The 17,367-nt window shown below is 45.7% G+C and overlaps 1 protein-coding gene across 1 annotated transcript; it reads right to left on the minus strand.

Annotated features, from left to right (window-relative positions):
* Window positions 1–1,191: 1,191 nt before the first annotated feature.
* On the minus strand, window positions 1,192–9,351 carry LOC143424860 (uncharacterized). Its single transcript, XM_076897218.1, has 5 exons — window positions 9,264–9,351; window positions 8,595–8,913; window positions 5,206–8,432; window positions 1,559–5,136; window positions 1,192–1,485 (listed from the first exon to the last, which is right to left on the minus strand). The coding sequence occupies exons 1-5, from the start codon at window positions 9,328–9,330 to the stop codon at window positions 1,192–1,194; spliced, it is 7,485 nt and encodes a 2,494-aa protein (XP_076753333.1). The 5' UTR covers window positions 9,331–9,351.
* Between the last annotated feature and the right edge of the window lie 8,016 nt (window positions 9,352–17,367).

A 17,367-nucleotide genomic window follows, 5' to 3' on the forward strand; every position in this document is an offset into this window, starting at 1 on the left:
AATTCAAATTTTTATTTCGAATACCAGATTCTACGTACAAGATCAAAATACACTGTGCAAATAATTAATTCCTCCGTAATCAATCTTTGGTTTTCTTGTACAACGGAAGAGAAAATATAGCAGGATGTTCGTGAGCTCTTTAAAGGTTTTCATATATTTTACCGGAAATTTCATTCTTCTTTTATTAATATTAATTTGCGAGAAACCTAATATAAACACATATTTATACACATTCAGTGATTACACTACTGATATTTTACATGTATTCTAAATCGTAACATATGTTTCGACCGCACCACTTCCTTTAAACAGGTATTCCAATGCCGATATCTTTCACAATCGTAAATACGTGAAAAGAAATGAAAGAACATCGGATGTGTTGCATTTTAGATAAAGGAAGCAGTGATTGGGCTTATTAAAACGTAATTATATACAAGTTCATCTTCTCGAGGCTACTGCTTTGTACTGCATTCAGAATACGGCGCTAAGATTATGAATTCTTGTTCCATGAGAATTCGAAACACCTGTTAAGTTCGTTGAATAAATGCAATGTAACTGGCATCGAAGTGCCAACGTGTTGTGTGTGTGTCTAGTAATATAGTTATAACTATTTAAACGTTCTCAGAACAGCAATTTTTAATCACAGTATCGGTCACTTTCTACTCATCTGAGCGTTCAATGTATAATTACAAAATACTACGCATACATACCAAATTTAACAGTATAATATAAAGGGGTTAATGAGAAATTCTGTAAAACTAGGAACACACAATCACGAGAAACGCTTGACTCAATAAATATGTAACATACATCACTGAATACAGTCGAATACTATATATACGAATCCCTCAACCAAAATCCCCGACATTCACGATATATTTTCCGACGATTTTACAGTTTCCTTGAAAAATCGTAGGAAAATACTAACTACATTAGTCGATATCTTTCAGAGGATAATTCTCTCTTGATACAGACTAATTACGACAAGATGGCTGCTGAAGATCGGAATATCTTTTCACGTGATCTTCGGCAGCCATGTTGCGAAGATACTTTTGCATGTACACTCTAATACTCGAAGAATATCTTTTTCAAATGTAACTATTAAAATAAAAATCTCAGAAATTGTCCTGAGAGTTTGCACTGCCCATTCGAACTACTTAAATCGTAACAAAGGAATCAGCATTTCACGATTTAAAGAAGCTGCAGACTTCTGGCAGACAAGTTTGACCCTTCTACTGGTATCTGCCATCTTTTCGACCAGTCGTTGGTGGTTCTCTGCGACATCAGCGCGCACATCGGTACTCTCGATGCGCGTTCGCATCTTCGCGAGACCGACCAGTACAAGAAACCTTGCGGGCACTTGTACAGATAGCCTTGAAGATTGTTTCTGGAGTCTCGTTTGCAGTTGTAGAATACATTGGTGCAGCCTGGTTTGTAAGGATAATGTCCCTCTGCCGGACACAACTTACCGCTCGACACGCCCACCTGTAATCAAATAGACCATTTTAATAAATGTTTTCTTAAATATCCAAGCATCCTTGCAAAATAGAATACTTACGAGAGATTCAGAAGTGTCCACTAGTCTTTTGCGCAAGCGATTTACGTCATTTGAAGCCGTGCAGGGTTGACTGCTTTCATTTTCAGGCAAACACTGTATCTTTTGCTCGTCAAATACTGTACCTTTTGGACAGTTCAATACTAATATCTTGATTTCTATGTCGCCCTCAGTGGTGCATTGGTAGAATAAATTACAGTCTTTTGGATACCTTCGGAAACCTGTCGGACAAACTAGCAGTGCTTGTTCGTCGGTTAAGTTACCTGGACATGACGGAGGAGTAGGTGGTTCTGTGCTAGGAGCAGAGGGTTGTGTGGTCGGAGTAGAGGGTTCTGTGCTAGAAGCGGCAGGTTCTGTGTTGGAAGCAGACGTTCCTTGCGATTCCGTAGTAGATTCTGTCGTTGCAACTTGAGTGGAAGTCTGTTCTGAACTAGACGCGGTACTACTTTCACTGGAACCTTCAGAGGTTGGCTCTGTTGTCATCGTAGAACTAGATTCCGTACTTGGTTCTGGTCTAGATTCAGACGTGGACTCTGTGGTTGCTTCTGACGTAGATTCGGTGGTTGCCTCGGACGTGGAGTCCGTGGTTACTTCAGGTGTAGATTCTGTAGGTGTTGCAGACGTGGATTCGGAGGTAGATTCAGTAGTTGGTTGTGCCGTCGTTGTAGAAGTAGACTCTGTAGTTGCCTCTGATGTAGATTCGGTGGTTGCTTCAGAAGTAGACTCTGTGGTTGCTTCGGAAGTGGACTCCGTGGTCGCTTGGGAAGTAGACTCTGTAGTTGCCTCTGATGTAGATTCGGTGGTTGCTTCAGAAGTAGACTCCGTGGTTACTTGGGAAGCAGATGCTGTAGTCGCTTCAGAAGTAGATTCCGTGGTCTCTTGGGAAGTAGACTCCGTGGTCGCCTGGGAAGTAGATTCCGTGGTCGCTTGGGAAGTAGACTCTGTAGTTGCCTCTGATGTAGATTCGGTGGTTGCTTCGGAAGTAGACTCCGTGGTTACTTGGGAAGCAGATGCTGTAGTCGCTTCAGAAGTAGATTCCGTGGTTGCTTCAGAAGTAGATTCCGTGGTCTCTTGGGAAGTAGACTCCGTGGTTGCCTGGGAAGTGGATTCCGTGGTCTCTTGGGAAGTAGACTCCGTAGTTGCTTGAGAAGTAGACTCCGTGGTTACTTCGGAAGTAGATTCGGTGGTTGCTTGAGAAGTAGATTCCGTGGTTGCTTCGGAAGTAGATTCGGTGGTTGCTTGAGAAGTAGACTCCGTGGTTGCTTCGGAAGTAGATCCGGTAGTTGCTTCAGAAGTAGGCTCCGTGGTTGCTTCGGAAGTAGATTCGGTGGTTGCTTGAGAAGTAGACTCCGCGGTTGCTTGAGAAGTAGATTCAGTGGTTGCTTCAGATGAAGGCTCTGTACTTGATTCAGTTGTAGGTCCCGCAGTTGCACCAGTATCCATAGACGGTGACACTGATGTAGATCCGGTAGTTTCTTCACTTCCTGTGGCAGTTGGCGTTTGTTCCGTACTAGATCCCCCCGTATCAGGCATAGTGCAATCTCTCGTAGGATAAACTGACTCGGGATGATTGCAAGTATTAATGCTAGGATCGAATATCGTGCCAGGTCCACAATCGAAAACGTATACGTTGAAACCATTTCCATTGTAAACGCAACGATAGAATTTAGCGCAATGTATCGGATGCGGATAGAAACCCTCTTCTACGCAAACTATTGTATTGTTTGGTTTCTTTGTGTTACAATCTGGAACGGTGGGTTCGGTGGTTGATGCTGACGAGCTTGACGAAGAACTTTCAGTAGTAGTAGATTCTTGTATTTCCGCTGGCGTTCCCGAAGGGCTTGAATCTGTATTCGATGAAGCTGCACTCGTGGAATCTGTATTCGACGAAACTGTGCTTGTCGATGTTGCGGGCTCTTTTGTTGACGAAGTCTCTGGTTCAGCTGTGGTAGTTGTGGTCGAAGTAGAGCTACTGCCAGGTGGTGTTAAATTAGGCTCCGATGTACTGTCAGCAGATCCTTGATCGCCTTGATCGTGATCGATTTCATTGCTATCCATTGAGCACGAGGCTACTTGGCTGATATAATTGCAAGTCTGAATGCTTTGGTCCCATGCTGTACCAGGTCCGCAGACGAAGTCATACCTTTCTAATTCCTCCCCAACAAGTACACAGCGGTAGAATTTAATACATTCGTCTGGATTCGGGAAGAAACCTTCACTCGAACATTCTTGTGTTCCGGAAGATGAGCTCGCAGTTGTTGTTTGTGTACTAGAGGTGCTGCTTTCTGAAGGTAAGTAAGAAACACTTTCTGTAACACCCGAAGTCGTAGATTCAGTATTGCTTGTACTCGTTGAAAGTGAGGGTGGCCCAGTAAGAGATGGTTCGGTAGACTGAGAAGTGGTAGTAGAAGATGCAGTAGAAGACGACTCGGTGGACTGAGAAGCGGTAGTAGACGATGTAGTAGTAGACGACTCGGTGGACTGGGAAGCGGTAGTAGATGGTGTAGTAGAAGACGATTCGGTGGACTGAGAAGTGGTAGTAGAAGACGATTCGGGAGTGGTAGTAGATGGTGCAGTAGAAGATGGCATTGTCGACGTGGATGTCGTTGACTTATCAGTATGTTCGCTAGTCGATGTAGGTGTTATGCTTGGACTACTTGACGACATTGTTGATGATTGATCAGTTGTAGAAGTAACGGTACTTGCTGACTGAGACGTATCTGGCTGACGAGTGCTGCTACCGACATCAGTTTGAGTGGTGTCTGGTTCCGTACTGCTTGAAGAATCGGATGGACTAGATCCACAATTAGGAACGAGATAATCGTGATTGCAACTCTGGAGAGATGTATCCCAGGCAGTTCCAGTGCCGCATTGGAACTCGTATTTGGTAAAAGAAGAACCACTGCCAACGCAACGATAAAATTTCCGGCAGTCCCGAGGATCGGGGAAGAACCCTTCTTCTGTGCACTCCGACGGTCCAGGAGATGAAGTCGAAATGCCAGTCGCAGTGCTGGTTTCGGGTGGTAAGTAGGAGGTAGATTCTGTGACAGTTGAGGGTGTGGATTCGGAGCTAATTGTAGTTGACTGCGTTGTTGAATCAGTTGCTGTTGATCCATCGGATGATGCAGCTGTCGATGGACTACTATCTGATGTGGACGCGGTTGGAGTATTCGATGAAGCATCTGTTGCCGTATCATCACTTGAATCCGTAGTTGATGGAGGAAGATACGTGGGTGACGGTGGACTGCTAGAAGATGATATTGGCGGTGAGGTGCTTGTTTCAGTTTCCATTGTTTCTGACGAAGCCGTGCTACTACTAATTTCGCTGCTTGATAAATTCGGTTCTGTACTGGCCGAAGTGCCGGGAGGTGTAGGACCATTTTTACAATTAGGAACAAGATAGTCGTGATTACAACTCTGAATGGACGAATCCCAGGCTGTTCCAGTACCACATTGATATTCGTATTTAACAAATTCTTTACCGCTGCCAACGCAACGGTAAAATTTCCGACAATCTTGAGGGTCAGCGAAGAATCCTTCTTTTGAACAAACATCTGAAGTGCCCGTGGATGGAGCAGTTCCTGAAACGTAAGAAAAGAACTACCTCCTTATAAATTCATACAAATGAATATTAGTTACGAACACAATACCTGATGTAGGTGTGGCAGGTGTACTAGTTGCGTCTGATGTATCAGGCGTGCTAACAGTAGGAATGCTAGGATTGCCAGGAGTACCTGAAGCACCAGGGGTTCCGGGAGTACCAGAAGTTCCAGGGCTTCCAGGAGTACCAGAGGTTCCAGGGGTTCCAGGAGTTCCGGAAGTTCCGGGAGTACCAGAAGTTCCAGGGGTTCCAGGAGTACCAGAGGTTCCAGGGGTTCCAGGAGTTCCGGAAGTTCCGGGAGTACCAGAAGTTCCAGGGGTTCCAGGAGTGCCGGAAGTTCCGGGAGTACCAGGAGTTCCAGGGGTTCCAGGGGTTCCAGGGGTTCCAGAGGTTCCAGGGGTTCCAGGAGTTCCGGAAGTTCCGGGAGTACCAGAAGTTCCAGGGGTTCCAGGGGTGCCGGAAGTTCCGGGAGTACCAGGAGTTCCGGAAGTTCCGGGAGTACCAGAAGTTCCAGGGGTTCCAGAAGTTCCGGGAGTACCGGAAGTTCCAGGGGTTCCAGGAGTACCAGAGGTTCCAGGGGTTCCAGGAGTTCCGGATGTTCCGGGAGTACCAGAAGTTCCAGGGGTTCCAGGAGTACCAGAGGTTCCAGGGGTTCCAGGAGTTCCGGAAGTTCCGGGAGTACCAGAAGTTCCAGGGGTTCCAGGAGTGCCGGAAGTTCCGGGAGTACCAGGAGTTCCAGGGGTTCCAGGGGTTCCAGGGGTTCCAGAGGTTCCAGGGGTTCCAGGAGTTCCGGAAGTTCCGGGAGTACCAGAAGTTCCAGGGGTTCCAGGGGTGCCGGAAGTTCCGGGAGTACCAGGAGTTCCGGAAGTTCCGGGAGTACCAGAAGTTCCAGGGGTTCCAGAAGTTCCGGGAGTACCGGAAGTTCCAGGGGTTCCAGGAGTCCCAGAGGTTCCAGGGGTTCCAGAAGTTCCGGATGTTCCGGGAGTACCAGAAGTTCCAGGGGTTCCAGGAGTACCAGAGGTTCCAGGGGTTCCAGGAGTTCCAGGGGTTCCAGGAGTACCAGAGGTTCCAGGGGTTCCAGGAGTGCCGGAAGTTCCGGGAGTACCAGGAGTTCCGGAAGTTCCGGGAGTACCAGAAGTTCCAGGGGTTCCAGGAGTACCGGAAGTTCCGGGAGTACCAGAAGCTCCAGGGGTTCCGGGAGTACCAGAAGTTCCAGGGGTTCCAGGAGTACCAGAGGTTCCAGGGGTTCCAGGAGTTCCGGATGTTCCGGGAGTACCAGAAGTTCCAGGGGTTCCAGGAGTACCAGAGGTTCCAGGGGTTCCAGGAGTTCCGGAAGTTCCGGGAGTACCAGAAGTTCCAGGGGTTCCAGGAGTTCCGGGAGTACCGGAAGTTCCAGGTGTTCCAGGAGTTCCGGATGTTCCGGGAGTACCAGAAGTTCCAGGGGTTCCAGGAGTACCAGAGGTTCCAGGGGTTCCAGGAGTTCCGGAAGTTCCGGGAGTACCAGAAGTTCCAGGGGTTCCAGGAGTGCCGGAAGTTCCGGGAGTACCAGGAGTTCCGGAAGTTCCGGGAGTACCAGGAGTTCCGGAAGTTCCGGGAGTACCAGAAGTTCCAGGGTTTCCAGGAGTACCGGAAGTTCCGGGAGTACCAGAAGCTCCAGGGGTTCCGGGAGTACCAGAAGTTCCAGGGGTTCCAGGAGTACCAGAGGTTCCAGGGGTTCCAGGAGTTCCGGAAGTTCCGGGAGTACCAGAAGTTCCAGGGGTTCCAGGAGTACCAGAGGTTCCAGGGGTTCCAGGAGTTCCGGAAGTTCCGGGAGTACCAGAAGTTCCAGGGGTTCCAGGAGTACCAGAAGTTCCAGGGGTTCCAGGAGTGCCGGAAGTTCCGGGAGTACCAGGAGTTCCGGAAGTTCCGGGAGTACCAGAAGTTCCAGGGGTTCCAGGAGTGCCGGAAGTTCCGGGAGTACCAGGAGTTCCGGAAGTTCCGGGAGTACCAGAAGTTCCAGGGGTTCCAGGAGTACCGGAAGTTCCGGGAGTACCAGAAGTTCCAGGGGTTCCAGGAGTACCAGAGGTTCCAGGGGTTCCAGGAGTTCCGGATGTTCCGGGAGTACCAGAAGTTCCAGGGGTTCCAGGAGTACCAGAGGTTCCAGGGGTTCCAGGAGTTCCGGAAGTTCCGGGAGTACCAGAAGTTCCAGGGGTTTCAGGAGTTCCGGAAGTTCCGGGAGTACCAGAAGTTCCAGGGGTTCCAGGAGTACCAGAGGTTCCAGGAGTTCCAGGAGTTCCGGAAGTTCCGGGAGTACCAGAAGTTCCAGGGGTTCCAGGAGTGCCGGAAGTTCCGGGAGTACCAGGAGTTCCGGAAGTTCCGGGAGTACCAGAAGTTCCAGGGGTTCCAGGAGTACCAGAGGTTCCAGGGGTTCCAGGAGTGCCGGAAGTTCCGGGAGTACCAGGAGTTCCGGAAGTTCCGGGAGTACCAGAAGTTCCAGGGGTTCCAGGAGTACCAGAAGTTCCAGGGGTTCCAGGAGTGCCGGAAGTTCCGGGAGTACCAGGAGTTCCGGAAGATCCAGGACTACCGGGAGATCCAGGACTGCCGGACGATCCGGGACTACCAGGTGACCCTGGACTGCCGGGCGATCCGGGACTACCAGACGATCCTGGACTGCCTGGCGATCCGGAACTATCAGGAGGTATAGGAACGCATGGGCCACTGGGAGTGCCAGCTTGTTGGGAAGCGCAAGGATCTCCGGGTGTGCCTGGGGTTCCGGGCTTTGCAGATGTATCAGGTTCACCACTGATTTCACCAGACTGACCTGGTGGTTCTGTTTGACTATTAGAATTGTCAGGCTGTCCAGTACTGCTTGTGTCGCCGTTCCATTCTCCTCCAGTATTGCCCGTATCTCCATTCCATTCTCCAGGATCGGCGGTACTTCCACCGCCTGTTCCTCCATCTTCCTTGCAATCGTCTCGCGATACAGCCCAAGCATGATTACACGCTTCGATTTTCGGATCCCAGACAGTGCCAGTTCCACATTCGAATTCGTACCTAATGAACTGTCCGGTACCGTCGTCAACGCATCTGTAGAATTTTTTACAATTATTTGGGTTTGACAAAAACCCTTCTCGACTACATTTCGTTTGATTCTGATCGCTAGTATTCGCCGATTCTCCATCTGTTACAGATGATTGACTGCTCGTCGACGAATCTGTGGTAATCGTCTGAGTAGATGTTTGCGGTTGTTCAGTTGTGGTTGTAACCTGAATCATAGTCGTAGATGGTGTAGTCGTGCTCGTGGTTGTCGTAGTCGTAGATGGTGTAGTCGTGCTCGTGGTTGTCGTAGTCGTAGGTGGTGTAGTCGTGCTCGTGGTTGTCGTAGTCGTAGGTGGTGTAGTCGTGCTCGTGGTTGTCGTAGTCGCTTCCGTTGGTCGTCCTCCGGATGGTGACTGCGACGAAGGGGAACCGGAATCAATTTCATTATCTTTGCTTTCACATTCCGGTCGACCACTGTCATAGGGATGGGTACAGATGTTACCCCTATGTTGCGAAAATACTGTTCCAGATCCGCACTCGAATCTGAATGTCGTCAGAGGACTTCCGTTGCCCCAATCGACACATCTGTAGTACACGCTGCAGTCGTGTGGATCGGGATGATATCCTTCTTCTATACATATAAATATGTTTCTTCCGTCTTCGGGTCTATGCGGAAAATGCCAAGGCGGCCTGGGTGGACGTAAGCCAGGTAAAAGATGATCTAAAATACCACGGGGCGCTAGAATAAAGAAAATATTTTTAAGTATTATAGTATATATGAATATTATATATAATATGTGAGAGCAAAGATTCTTTTAGAGGTGTTCAAGGTTATTCGACTCGTACGAGACCAGTTTCAAGACACTTGGGAAAACAGCAGCGTTGCTGATCGAGATGAAAGAAAGCAAAAACAGTGGCAATGCTCCAGTGGAATCGGTAAGCGTATCACGCGCCCCGCGAGTTGCGCTGTAAATGGGCTTGTCTCGAAAACAAATAGTTCGCGCGTTCCCTAAATGGCCCTACACTGCAAACTTTTTACTCTAAAGCGATTCTACTTCTAAGTTTCAGTCAGTCAAAGCGAAATCTTACCAACTTCTGTAGACGCCGCTAAAGTCGATATCGCCAGAACGCATACTGCTGTCAGGCTTGTCCACATGATTTCAGTTTAAGATATCTGAAATGATAAATGTTTCACTCATGATTATTTAAATCTCGAATTCGAATTAATCGACATTCGAAAGCGATCGGATGTTCGTCATTTTAACGGGATGGTACAAGCTGACGTAATCTGATTTGCTTTCTGGGGCGAGAGGCGTGGGTTTCCTCGGTTAGGAATTTCGCATAAACGGGCAAAGTTAAGTAACCGAGCACAGTTACGTTTACGTCCTGTTTGGCCAACGTCCAATCTTCCCCGTCAACCGATGGCCAAAGGATTCTAACCGTCGGGCCCCTTGACCTTACTTCGAATAATTCGGGTATCATCGATAATCCAGGACCGAACGATTCTTATTTCGATCGCGTCTCCGCGGACGAGGCATTGGTGACCTCGATTTTCCAGAGGATCGTCAGACTATTTGACAGATGCGTACGTGTTGGAGTAACGATTTGAGCTCGAACCATGGCTGTTTCGTTGTACAGTTACGTTAGCATCAATTTCCGACACGCCTTTAATGATTTAACGCGATAGGTTCTTTTGTCGAGACCGTAAATCAGCGTCCCCGTGAACGGAATAAGGAAGATCGACTCCGACGTGAATGGCTAAGCTAGCCGTCCTGACTCGTTTGCATTTCAATTTGCATTACATTTCCCTTAATTCTTTCTGCGCGTGTAGCTAATGCAACGATTGTCGGTTAACAGTAACAGCATTTCGAATACTTAGACTATAATATAACAGTACCGGGTATGCACCTAGGCAAACGTAATCGCAAGTATCGATTACTCTCCCCGTGGAGGAATTCCCAACGAGGACATTGACCCCTTTCAGAAGGTATCATCCGGTGCATTTCTCTTGTTGCACGTTTAAGACGACATCACGCGAGAGTCTGTACGCGCTCGCTGCGGTGACTACGGTTTATCGTGATGGAACGGAGAAAAAAGAGTGAAAGAACCCTCTACTCCCGCCCTACACCTTGATTCGCAATCTGTACTGCACACGCGAGAAACGTGGACGCCAGACATTTTTGCTTGTCCGGTTGTACAGTCAGAGATGAATCGTCGAACGATACGATCAATCGTTCGACAGCCGATCGATCCGTTCAAAAAGTCCACGCAGCGAAACCAATCGTTGAATCCAGTTACAAACCCAACTACTGTCAACCATCAGGCATTGTCGTCGTTCGGATAGATTCAGTTGTTCGTGTGCAAGTGCCGCGTTAATCATTTACAAGATAAACGCGAAATATCGCTGCGATATTTCTCTGTTATCGCACGATCATATCTTTACGCGTGGGTTTTTCTTATTGCGACGCATCGATTCGAATCAGAATGAATCAGTGGAAGGGCACGACGTCACCGATTAGGTCTCCAAAGTTGTACGTCGTCGATCATCCGGTTCTGTTACTTTCGCTGGACCTCCGTAACCGTGCACCGGATGCGACCAGATGCACCGGATCCACTGTCGTAAATACTGTTCGCTGATGCTGCGGTATCCTGCGTAACGAATTGCCGTGTGCACGACCTATGACTGGTCAAGATGCACGGGCAGAACCGTCGAAAGGAGGGACGATAAATCTCGACGAGCCAGAAACAGCGAACGACCGGAAGGCGTCCGAGCCAAGGGTCGAAGAAGGGGAGAAAGCTGTCCGTTCGAAAAACTGAATCCGCTTCTACGGTCCTTTCCCTCGCTTGCTCGAGTGAAAGAGGATTGCACGAACAGTGACATAACGCGGGAATCCGGCTCCTCTGAACTCGCTGCGTGCCCACAAACGGAAAAGAGAGAGGTGGTCCGTTGTGACATAACACGAGTGGAGTCAATGGCAGTATGTAACCGTGAACGTGACATTGGAGAAGTTGCTGAATTATGCTAAAGTGGAATTGACCAACCGTGCAACGCCTGGCGACTGAACTTGGACCATTCAGAATTTTTAATACTTTGGAACCTTCGGGTGTCGTACAACGCCTTGCGTAATTTTTCACAGTACCCTGTGAACGTCAGATGACGTTCTTTGCATTTAATATTATCGCAAGAATAAAAATTAAACAATATTATCGAATGGATTATAGAAATCAATAATTAGATTCTTCTAAGTCCATGTAAAAATATGTTAAAACACTTCAGGACATCTTACTCAGCTGTATTGAAATGACCAGCACTCAGAGTGTCGATGTTTTACCTGTATTTAATCGAATCGAAATGTCTGAATGGAATTTATTTACAATTAAATTACACATTGATTTGTGTTGTAATTAAACGTTCGCACGTATTTTAATTCTATTAAATACACGAAGGAGGAAACTAACTGCGAGTGCGAGATAGAATTTCATACAAGTTATACACGATCGGATGTGTATTTTTACGTAATAAAAGTGGGACGCAAAAGGCGCAGATCTTTTCATTGCGGATCCACGCGACGTTCGATCTGTAGTACGAATGCCCGTACGATTTGGGCGAAGCACCTTTCCTCGTTGAATGAAACATTTCGCGCGGTGAGGGTTCAGGCCCCGTTCACACAATATTCGCTCTTCGAATACAAATCAGCCGTGTAGACGATGTTCCTGATTCATCGAGAACCGCGCGAGAAACAGAAGAACAGATTTCACGAGCTGCATTCAGGCCAGCTTCGTCGGAGGAACAAGTGCTCCAGAATCTACGAAAAAAGGCTTATCTGGAATTTCTGGCATCGACGCGATTCGCAATCAGACGTTCCTTAGGTCTATAATTCCGTTCCAGAAAAAAGTATCTCGCAATGAATTCCTTCGATGTCGCAATTGGGATTTGAGTTTAGAATTTCATCCCAAGTGTCGTAACGTGTTATGAAACATTGTAAAGCGAATAGTTGACGCTAACCTTGATCGAACTTAAGAGATCCTGTTAATTGAACGTATGGGGAATGAATAGCCCGCATTTGTTTGCTCCGATAGTTTTTATTCAACCATTCGAGTGTGTCGCGTCGTTCGATGCGATGCTTAACCGCTGGCAAAGAATTGGTTTTGTATTTATGAAGGTTCAGCTCGCGATCGATTGCGATCGACGGTCGTAAATGTGTAATAAATGAGCGCAAGTGTGTCTGCAATGTATAACGCACGCGATGCAAACGTGCTGAGAGGTCCGATGGAAACAGCGAGAGACCATTAAGAAGTTGTACGACTTATTTGTAAAACCATTAAGCCGCTCTACCACCTGTTGCTACTGCCTCTTCGGAGAACGAGGGAGCTTGAAGAAGCCTCGAAAAGGATTCAAGGACAGGCCAGGTTCAGTATCTCCTAACATTCCGCGATTACTCTCAAAAGTACGTGAATAGCTTCGTTAGAAAAATTGCATGGTTCCACTGAATTATGGTCTCTGCGCGAGTGTTCATTTTCAAAGGGAAAAAACGTTCCCCCTTCGCGAGAATGCTTTTCGAAATGTACCAAGCGATTTGGTACGTTCTTTTTCGACCTTGGCGCGAGATGGTATTTTTCGAAGAGTGGCAAACGACTCGGAAGGTATCGTTAATAGCACATCATCGAGTAAAGGCCTGTATTTAACGGTTTTACAAATCGCAGGCACCCGGAAGCCACGAAATTTTGGATTCCAGCTCGGTCGTCAAACTAACGATTTAATTGGCGCTTTCTCTAGGTGATGCTCGAGAATCGTAAACTTCGATCAACGACCCAGGGAACCAGCTATTAAAAACGATGGAACCAGTTCATCGTCGTCTTTCAGACGAAGTTAACAACCTTCCCGCGGAACGCCATCAGCTTCCTGCGATTTGCATATCTGCTTGGCGAGGAGCAATATAACCGTACGATTCATAAATGGGATCGTAAATGACATACATATTCTTTAAGTAATTTTTTATTTTATCGATCGCGCTATACCTTTTTCACTGTTTCAACGAGAACTCGTACAACGACTTCTGTCATAGGGAGCACACGAAATTCTACAATTTACATACTTATTTAATTCATGGAAAGGGATCGTAAACGATGCTCATACTCTAATCTTTAATTTCATCGATCGTGCCACGTGTGATATTTGCCTTTAACAGAAAGGAAACGCGGCACGACGGTTCTCCTGATAAAAATCACGAAGATTATCATCCACTCGAGTAAGAAAAAGAAAATACAAATTATGTAACTGTACGCCAGAAACGTGCGACCTCGAATTAAAATCGATTGTCTGATTAGTCGCGTCTTGCAATTCAGGAAATCGAAGAGTACGGTTTAACAGTGTCGCTATCCTCGCGGTTGATTCACCCTCAAAGAAACGAGGCATCGTAGAAAGTCATTTTCCTTCTTCGTTCGTCCTAATCGACCAAATGTGTGTCGCAGATTACAGCTAGAATAAAACTACTACATGTCGTTGAGATACGCGTATCGACGGAAATCTCGATTGAGATCGACGGATACGCGAATCCCTGAAGCTAGCAAGAACCCGTAGGAACGAAAGGCGACCTTGAAGATCTTGGAATAGCCGATCCGATCGAACCAGTTCTCGATCTGAACGAAGACTGACGACCGTTCGTCGAAACTATAAACGGCGTAGTTCGAAAGAGAAATTCTTGGCGTCAGATTGCTCTACTTGTGAGGATCCAGTTCGCCGCTGGTTCGAGAGGAAAAGTCAATGAAACGCGGATGAAAAAGAGTAATGTGGCTCGAGATTAATGGATCGTCCGGAATTCTGACGCGCACGAAAGCGAAAAGAAAAGCGGTCGTGTCTGGTTGATTGAACCAGTTTACGAACGACCATAAGGAAACGCGAACAAATAAGAGGGGAAGCTAATCGAGAATCGCATAGGATGCGGTCGCGTAGACGAGATCGCATCGATGCAATTCAGTGCAGTGAACCTAGATTGTTATGATGGCATGCCACGCTGCAATAAGCGCAGCCTTGCCGCTGAAAGTCACAAGGCCGTTTCTTCTCCCACCGATGCATCGCTTTTTCCCCTCCCTTTTTGTATCCCCATTGATACCCAATGGCGTGGGAATCGGTAAGATAATTTAATCGTCGCGGAATGGATCGTCGAGGAAATCCAACATCCTTTGGAAATCCTCTAATACGCAGCGTCTTACCTAATACGGTGTCTGACCTAGAACGGGTCGATTCTACTAGATCGTACGTACAAAACGTTGCGACTCCCTTTCAGCGCGTTGCTTGTTCAAGTCCTCGTTATTTGTTACAACAATTACATAACTAGTCGAAATACAAGTTTGAACGTTTCAAATCAGTCTAACTTTCCGAGGAAATGTATGGCGAATGTGAGAGTAATAATCTTATGAATTATCTAGAATCGATCTTTTTATAAAAAGCTTGCGATATCATTTGAATTGCGCTAAAGTGTTTTTTGTATCCTGACTCTGAAAGAAATACGACCTTCTAGCTTTTCAGATGGCTCTACGTTACGAGGATAACCCAAGAAGCGACTAAGAATTAAAAGAACTCCCCTCTTTCCTCGATTTATTGCTCGCCGAAATCGATCGAATGGAAACTTCTGCTCTCGGCGTCACTGAGTAGTCACGTCGAAACAAAACATCTTCGAAGCTCTCCCAGTGGCGAACGCGTCCCCTTTGCTGCAGGTAAAATCGTGTCCTCGGCGGCTCGCAATTAAAGGGATACTTGTAAATTGCACGCGCAACCCACCCCGCTCGAGCCAGCTTCGCTCCGTCTTCATTTTTTCATTATCTACCTTACTCGCAGTACCGCGTTCAACGTTGACCGTGGATTTATCATGCATCGCATGCGGGCTTGGTACCAGCGGAGGTTCAAGGCTTTGAGTCTCCACGTACACCCCGCTTACGAGAAAATGAGAAATCCGGTCGTTGGTATTAACGACGACATAAATAGAGCATAATTGTACAGCCAAGTAAATCCATGAAGAAGATGCGCCCGCTCCCTGTCCACAAATCCTCGGGCGTTTAATAAAACTGGACAATTTATAACTTAAAAAAATACTCCCTCTGTCTCATAATAATAGTACCAAGTGGATAGTTACTTATAGTTATGAAGCCATCAATCGAAATCAATGTCCCATGACATCTATTATTTGTTTTGGTACATCTTTCAATTTTTATTATGAATTTAACTAAATTATTATTTGAATTATAGCTACTTTTCTATTGAATAAATTCTTACGAATTATAATTATTTTTTTATTTTCATTCGTTGAGTGAAATCAATTGTTTTAGTTCAGTTGAATATCAACGCATAGTAAAAGTAAAATGAAAAAGATGGAGTTTTCAAGCAAAGATCGAGTTGCGACTGTCCAGCTTTTGATGCATTAAACGAAAAACGGAAAGTTGCAGAAAGGTGCAATTATGTTAACTGCAAAACAATCTAAGTGCAACAGAATGACCATGTCAAGAGTTTGGAAACGGGTTTCTAAGAAAAATTTGAAAAATTTAAATGTGTTCCTTTAAACAGAAGAAGCATCATAAGATCAGCAGCCCATTTAATTCCCTAAATCTACATTGTTCTGAATTTAAAAAAAAATCCATAAAACAAGCTTTTTGATAATAAACGTTGCGTTCTATATTTGTCTTCTGCCACTATTATTATGGAACAAATTAAATCCATCAATTGCTATTATTATTATAAGACAATGGGAGTATTACATTTAATTAACAGTTTTTCATATTTCCTTTTAATAATTCTTTAATCTTGCTAAAGGTTCATGCAAGTAAATTGCACGTGCACCTATATTTTTAATTCCACAAACCGGAAAATTGTATGCGTGTTTTAACAACCGTTTATCTCAAATTAAACAGGTGTCCGGTGTTTCATAGTGATCCACGTGAACGACCCTTGTCTGGATAGTCCGTGACATAAAATCGTCCAGATACTCTATTTTACAATATTGATTTACGCGGCGAAACCGTGAAATAGAAACAGGGAGAATTGGGTTCCCTTTCAAGTGGTTAAACTCGCGTCATCTTTTTCAGCATCGTTTACGAACGTCGATGAGTTTCATGGGAACTTATTAATGGACATCCTCCATTTTCCAACAAAGAATTACGCGACGTAACAGGTGTCAATTATTATTCAAGTTAATTAAGATACGTGGAAATCAACTGCGTTCTTGAGAAGCTTGTTCCTAGTACGATTGTAATGGCAGCTGGTAAGAATAATATCGAAGGCGCTACATTGTACAAGGCGAATATCATTAGGCGATCCGCGTGAGTCAACGCAGAGTTTTCCCTTTTTCTATAGAAAATTGGGTTTCCAGAAGCCAATTCTCGAATTATTCCAGGTTATACTTCAGTTAAGCTGAATCGTCGAGTTTTCTTTGGTAATGGGAAATTTTTCTTTGTCGAGAAATAATCATTTATCTTTTCGTTCTCTTCATATTATTTAATCGCATCTGTTTCGTGCAAGATGGACGCGAATATAAGACGAAATATGAAAGATGAAGGAATTGTAAGAGCCGTAAACGATTCGTTGATGAAGTAACGTAAAAGGGATTTAAGCGTTCCTGGCAGCAGAATTTATTTCTAATCGGCTTCTTATGGCATCTAACAATAAAATGAATCCGTCGACGGAAGAAAAACTGTACTCTTCGGCTCGTGAACCGCGCGAGTGGAATGTCCTTCGTGGATTCCCAGTTTTTGTCGCAAACCCGGGAAGAATGACTCGTCGAAGGAAATGAAAAAGCAACGCGGGCATCCGTGACTTGTGCATAATGCATTTCACTTGTTGCACCTCGCAATCTATATTTCAGAGAGAGAGAGAGAGAGAGTGAGGGGGGGTCATACCTGTTTCGTTACGTTTCATCGTCTGATCATTTGAAGAAACGTCAACGATGACAATTATTTAGGCGAGTGCAAAATTTTTGTCCTTTACTCTCTTCAGGGACACTGACGCATATGTATACGTTAATGTGTACATTAAATATAAATATAAATATACAGATATATACATACGCGTTTGTGAATTCAAATTACGTTCGGTGGAAGAAGGATAAAACTCTTATGGAGAGTAGGTTTTGTTCAGTACAGAATTTCTTAACAAGAACAAAATGGAGCATTCAGACTATCGATCAATGCTTCTGAAATTTCA

Source organism: Xylocopa sonorina, chromosome 6, assembly GCF_050948175.1.
Source record: "Xylocopa sonorina isolate GNS202 chromosome 6, iyXylSono1_principal, whole genome shotgun sequence".
NCBI lineage: Eukaryota > Metazoa > Arthropoda > Insecta > Hymenoptera > Apidae > Xylocopa > Xylocopa sonorina.

What these genes read in the sequence shown, in the direction of transcription:
- LOC143424860 (XM_076897218.1), bottom strand. Translation starts at nt 9,330, where the DNA reads ATGTGGACAAGCCTGACAGCAGTATGCGTTCTGGCGATATCGACTTTA. An exon ending in AGCGGCGTCTACAGAAGTTG is followed by an intron (nt 8,914 to 9,263) that starts GTAAGATTTCGC and finishes TCTTTATTCTAG; the next exon opens with CGCCCCGTGGTATTTTAGAT. An exon ending in ACCTGCCACACCTACATCAG is followed by an intron (nt 5,137 to 5,205) that starts GTATTGTGTTCG and finishes CTTACGTTTCAG; the next exon opens with GAACTGCTCCATCCACGGGC.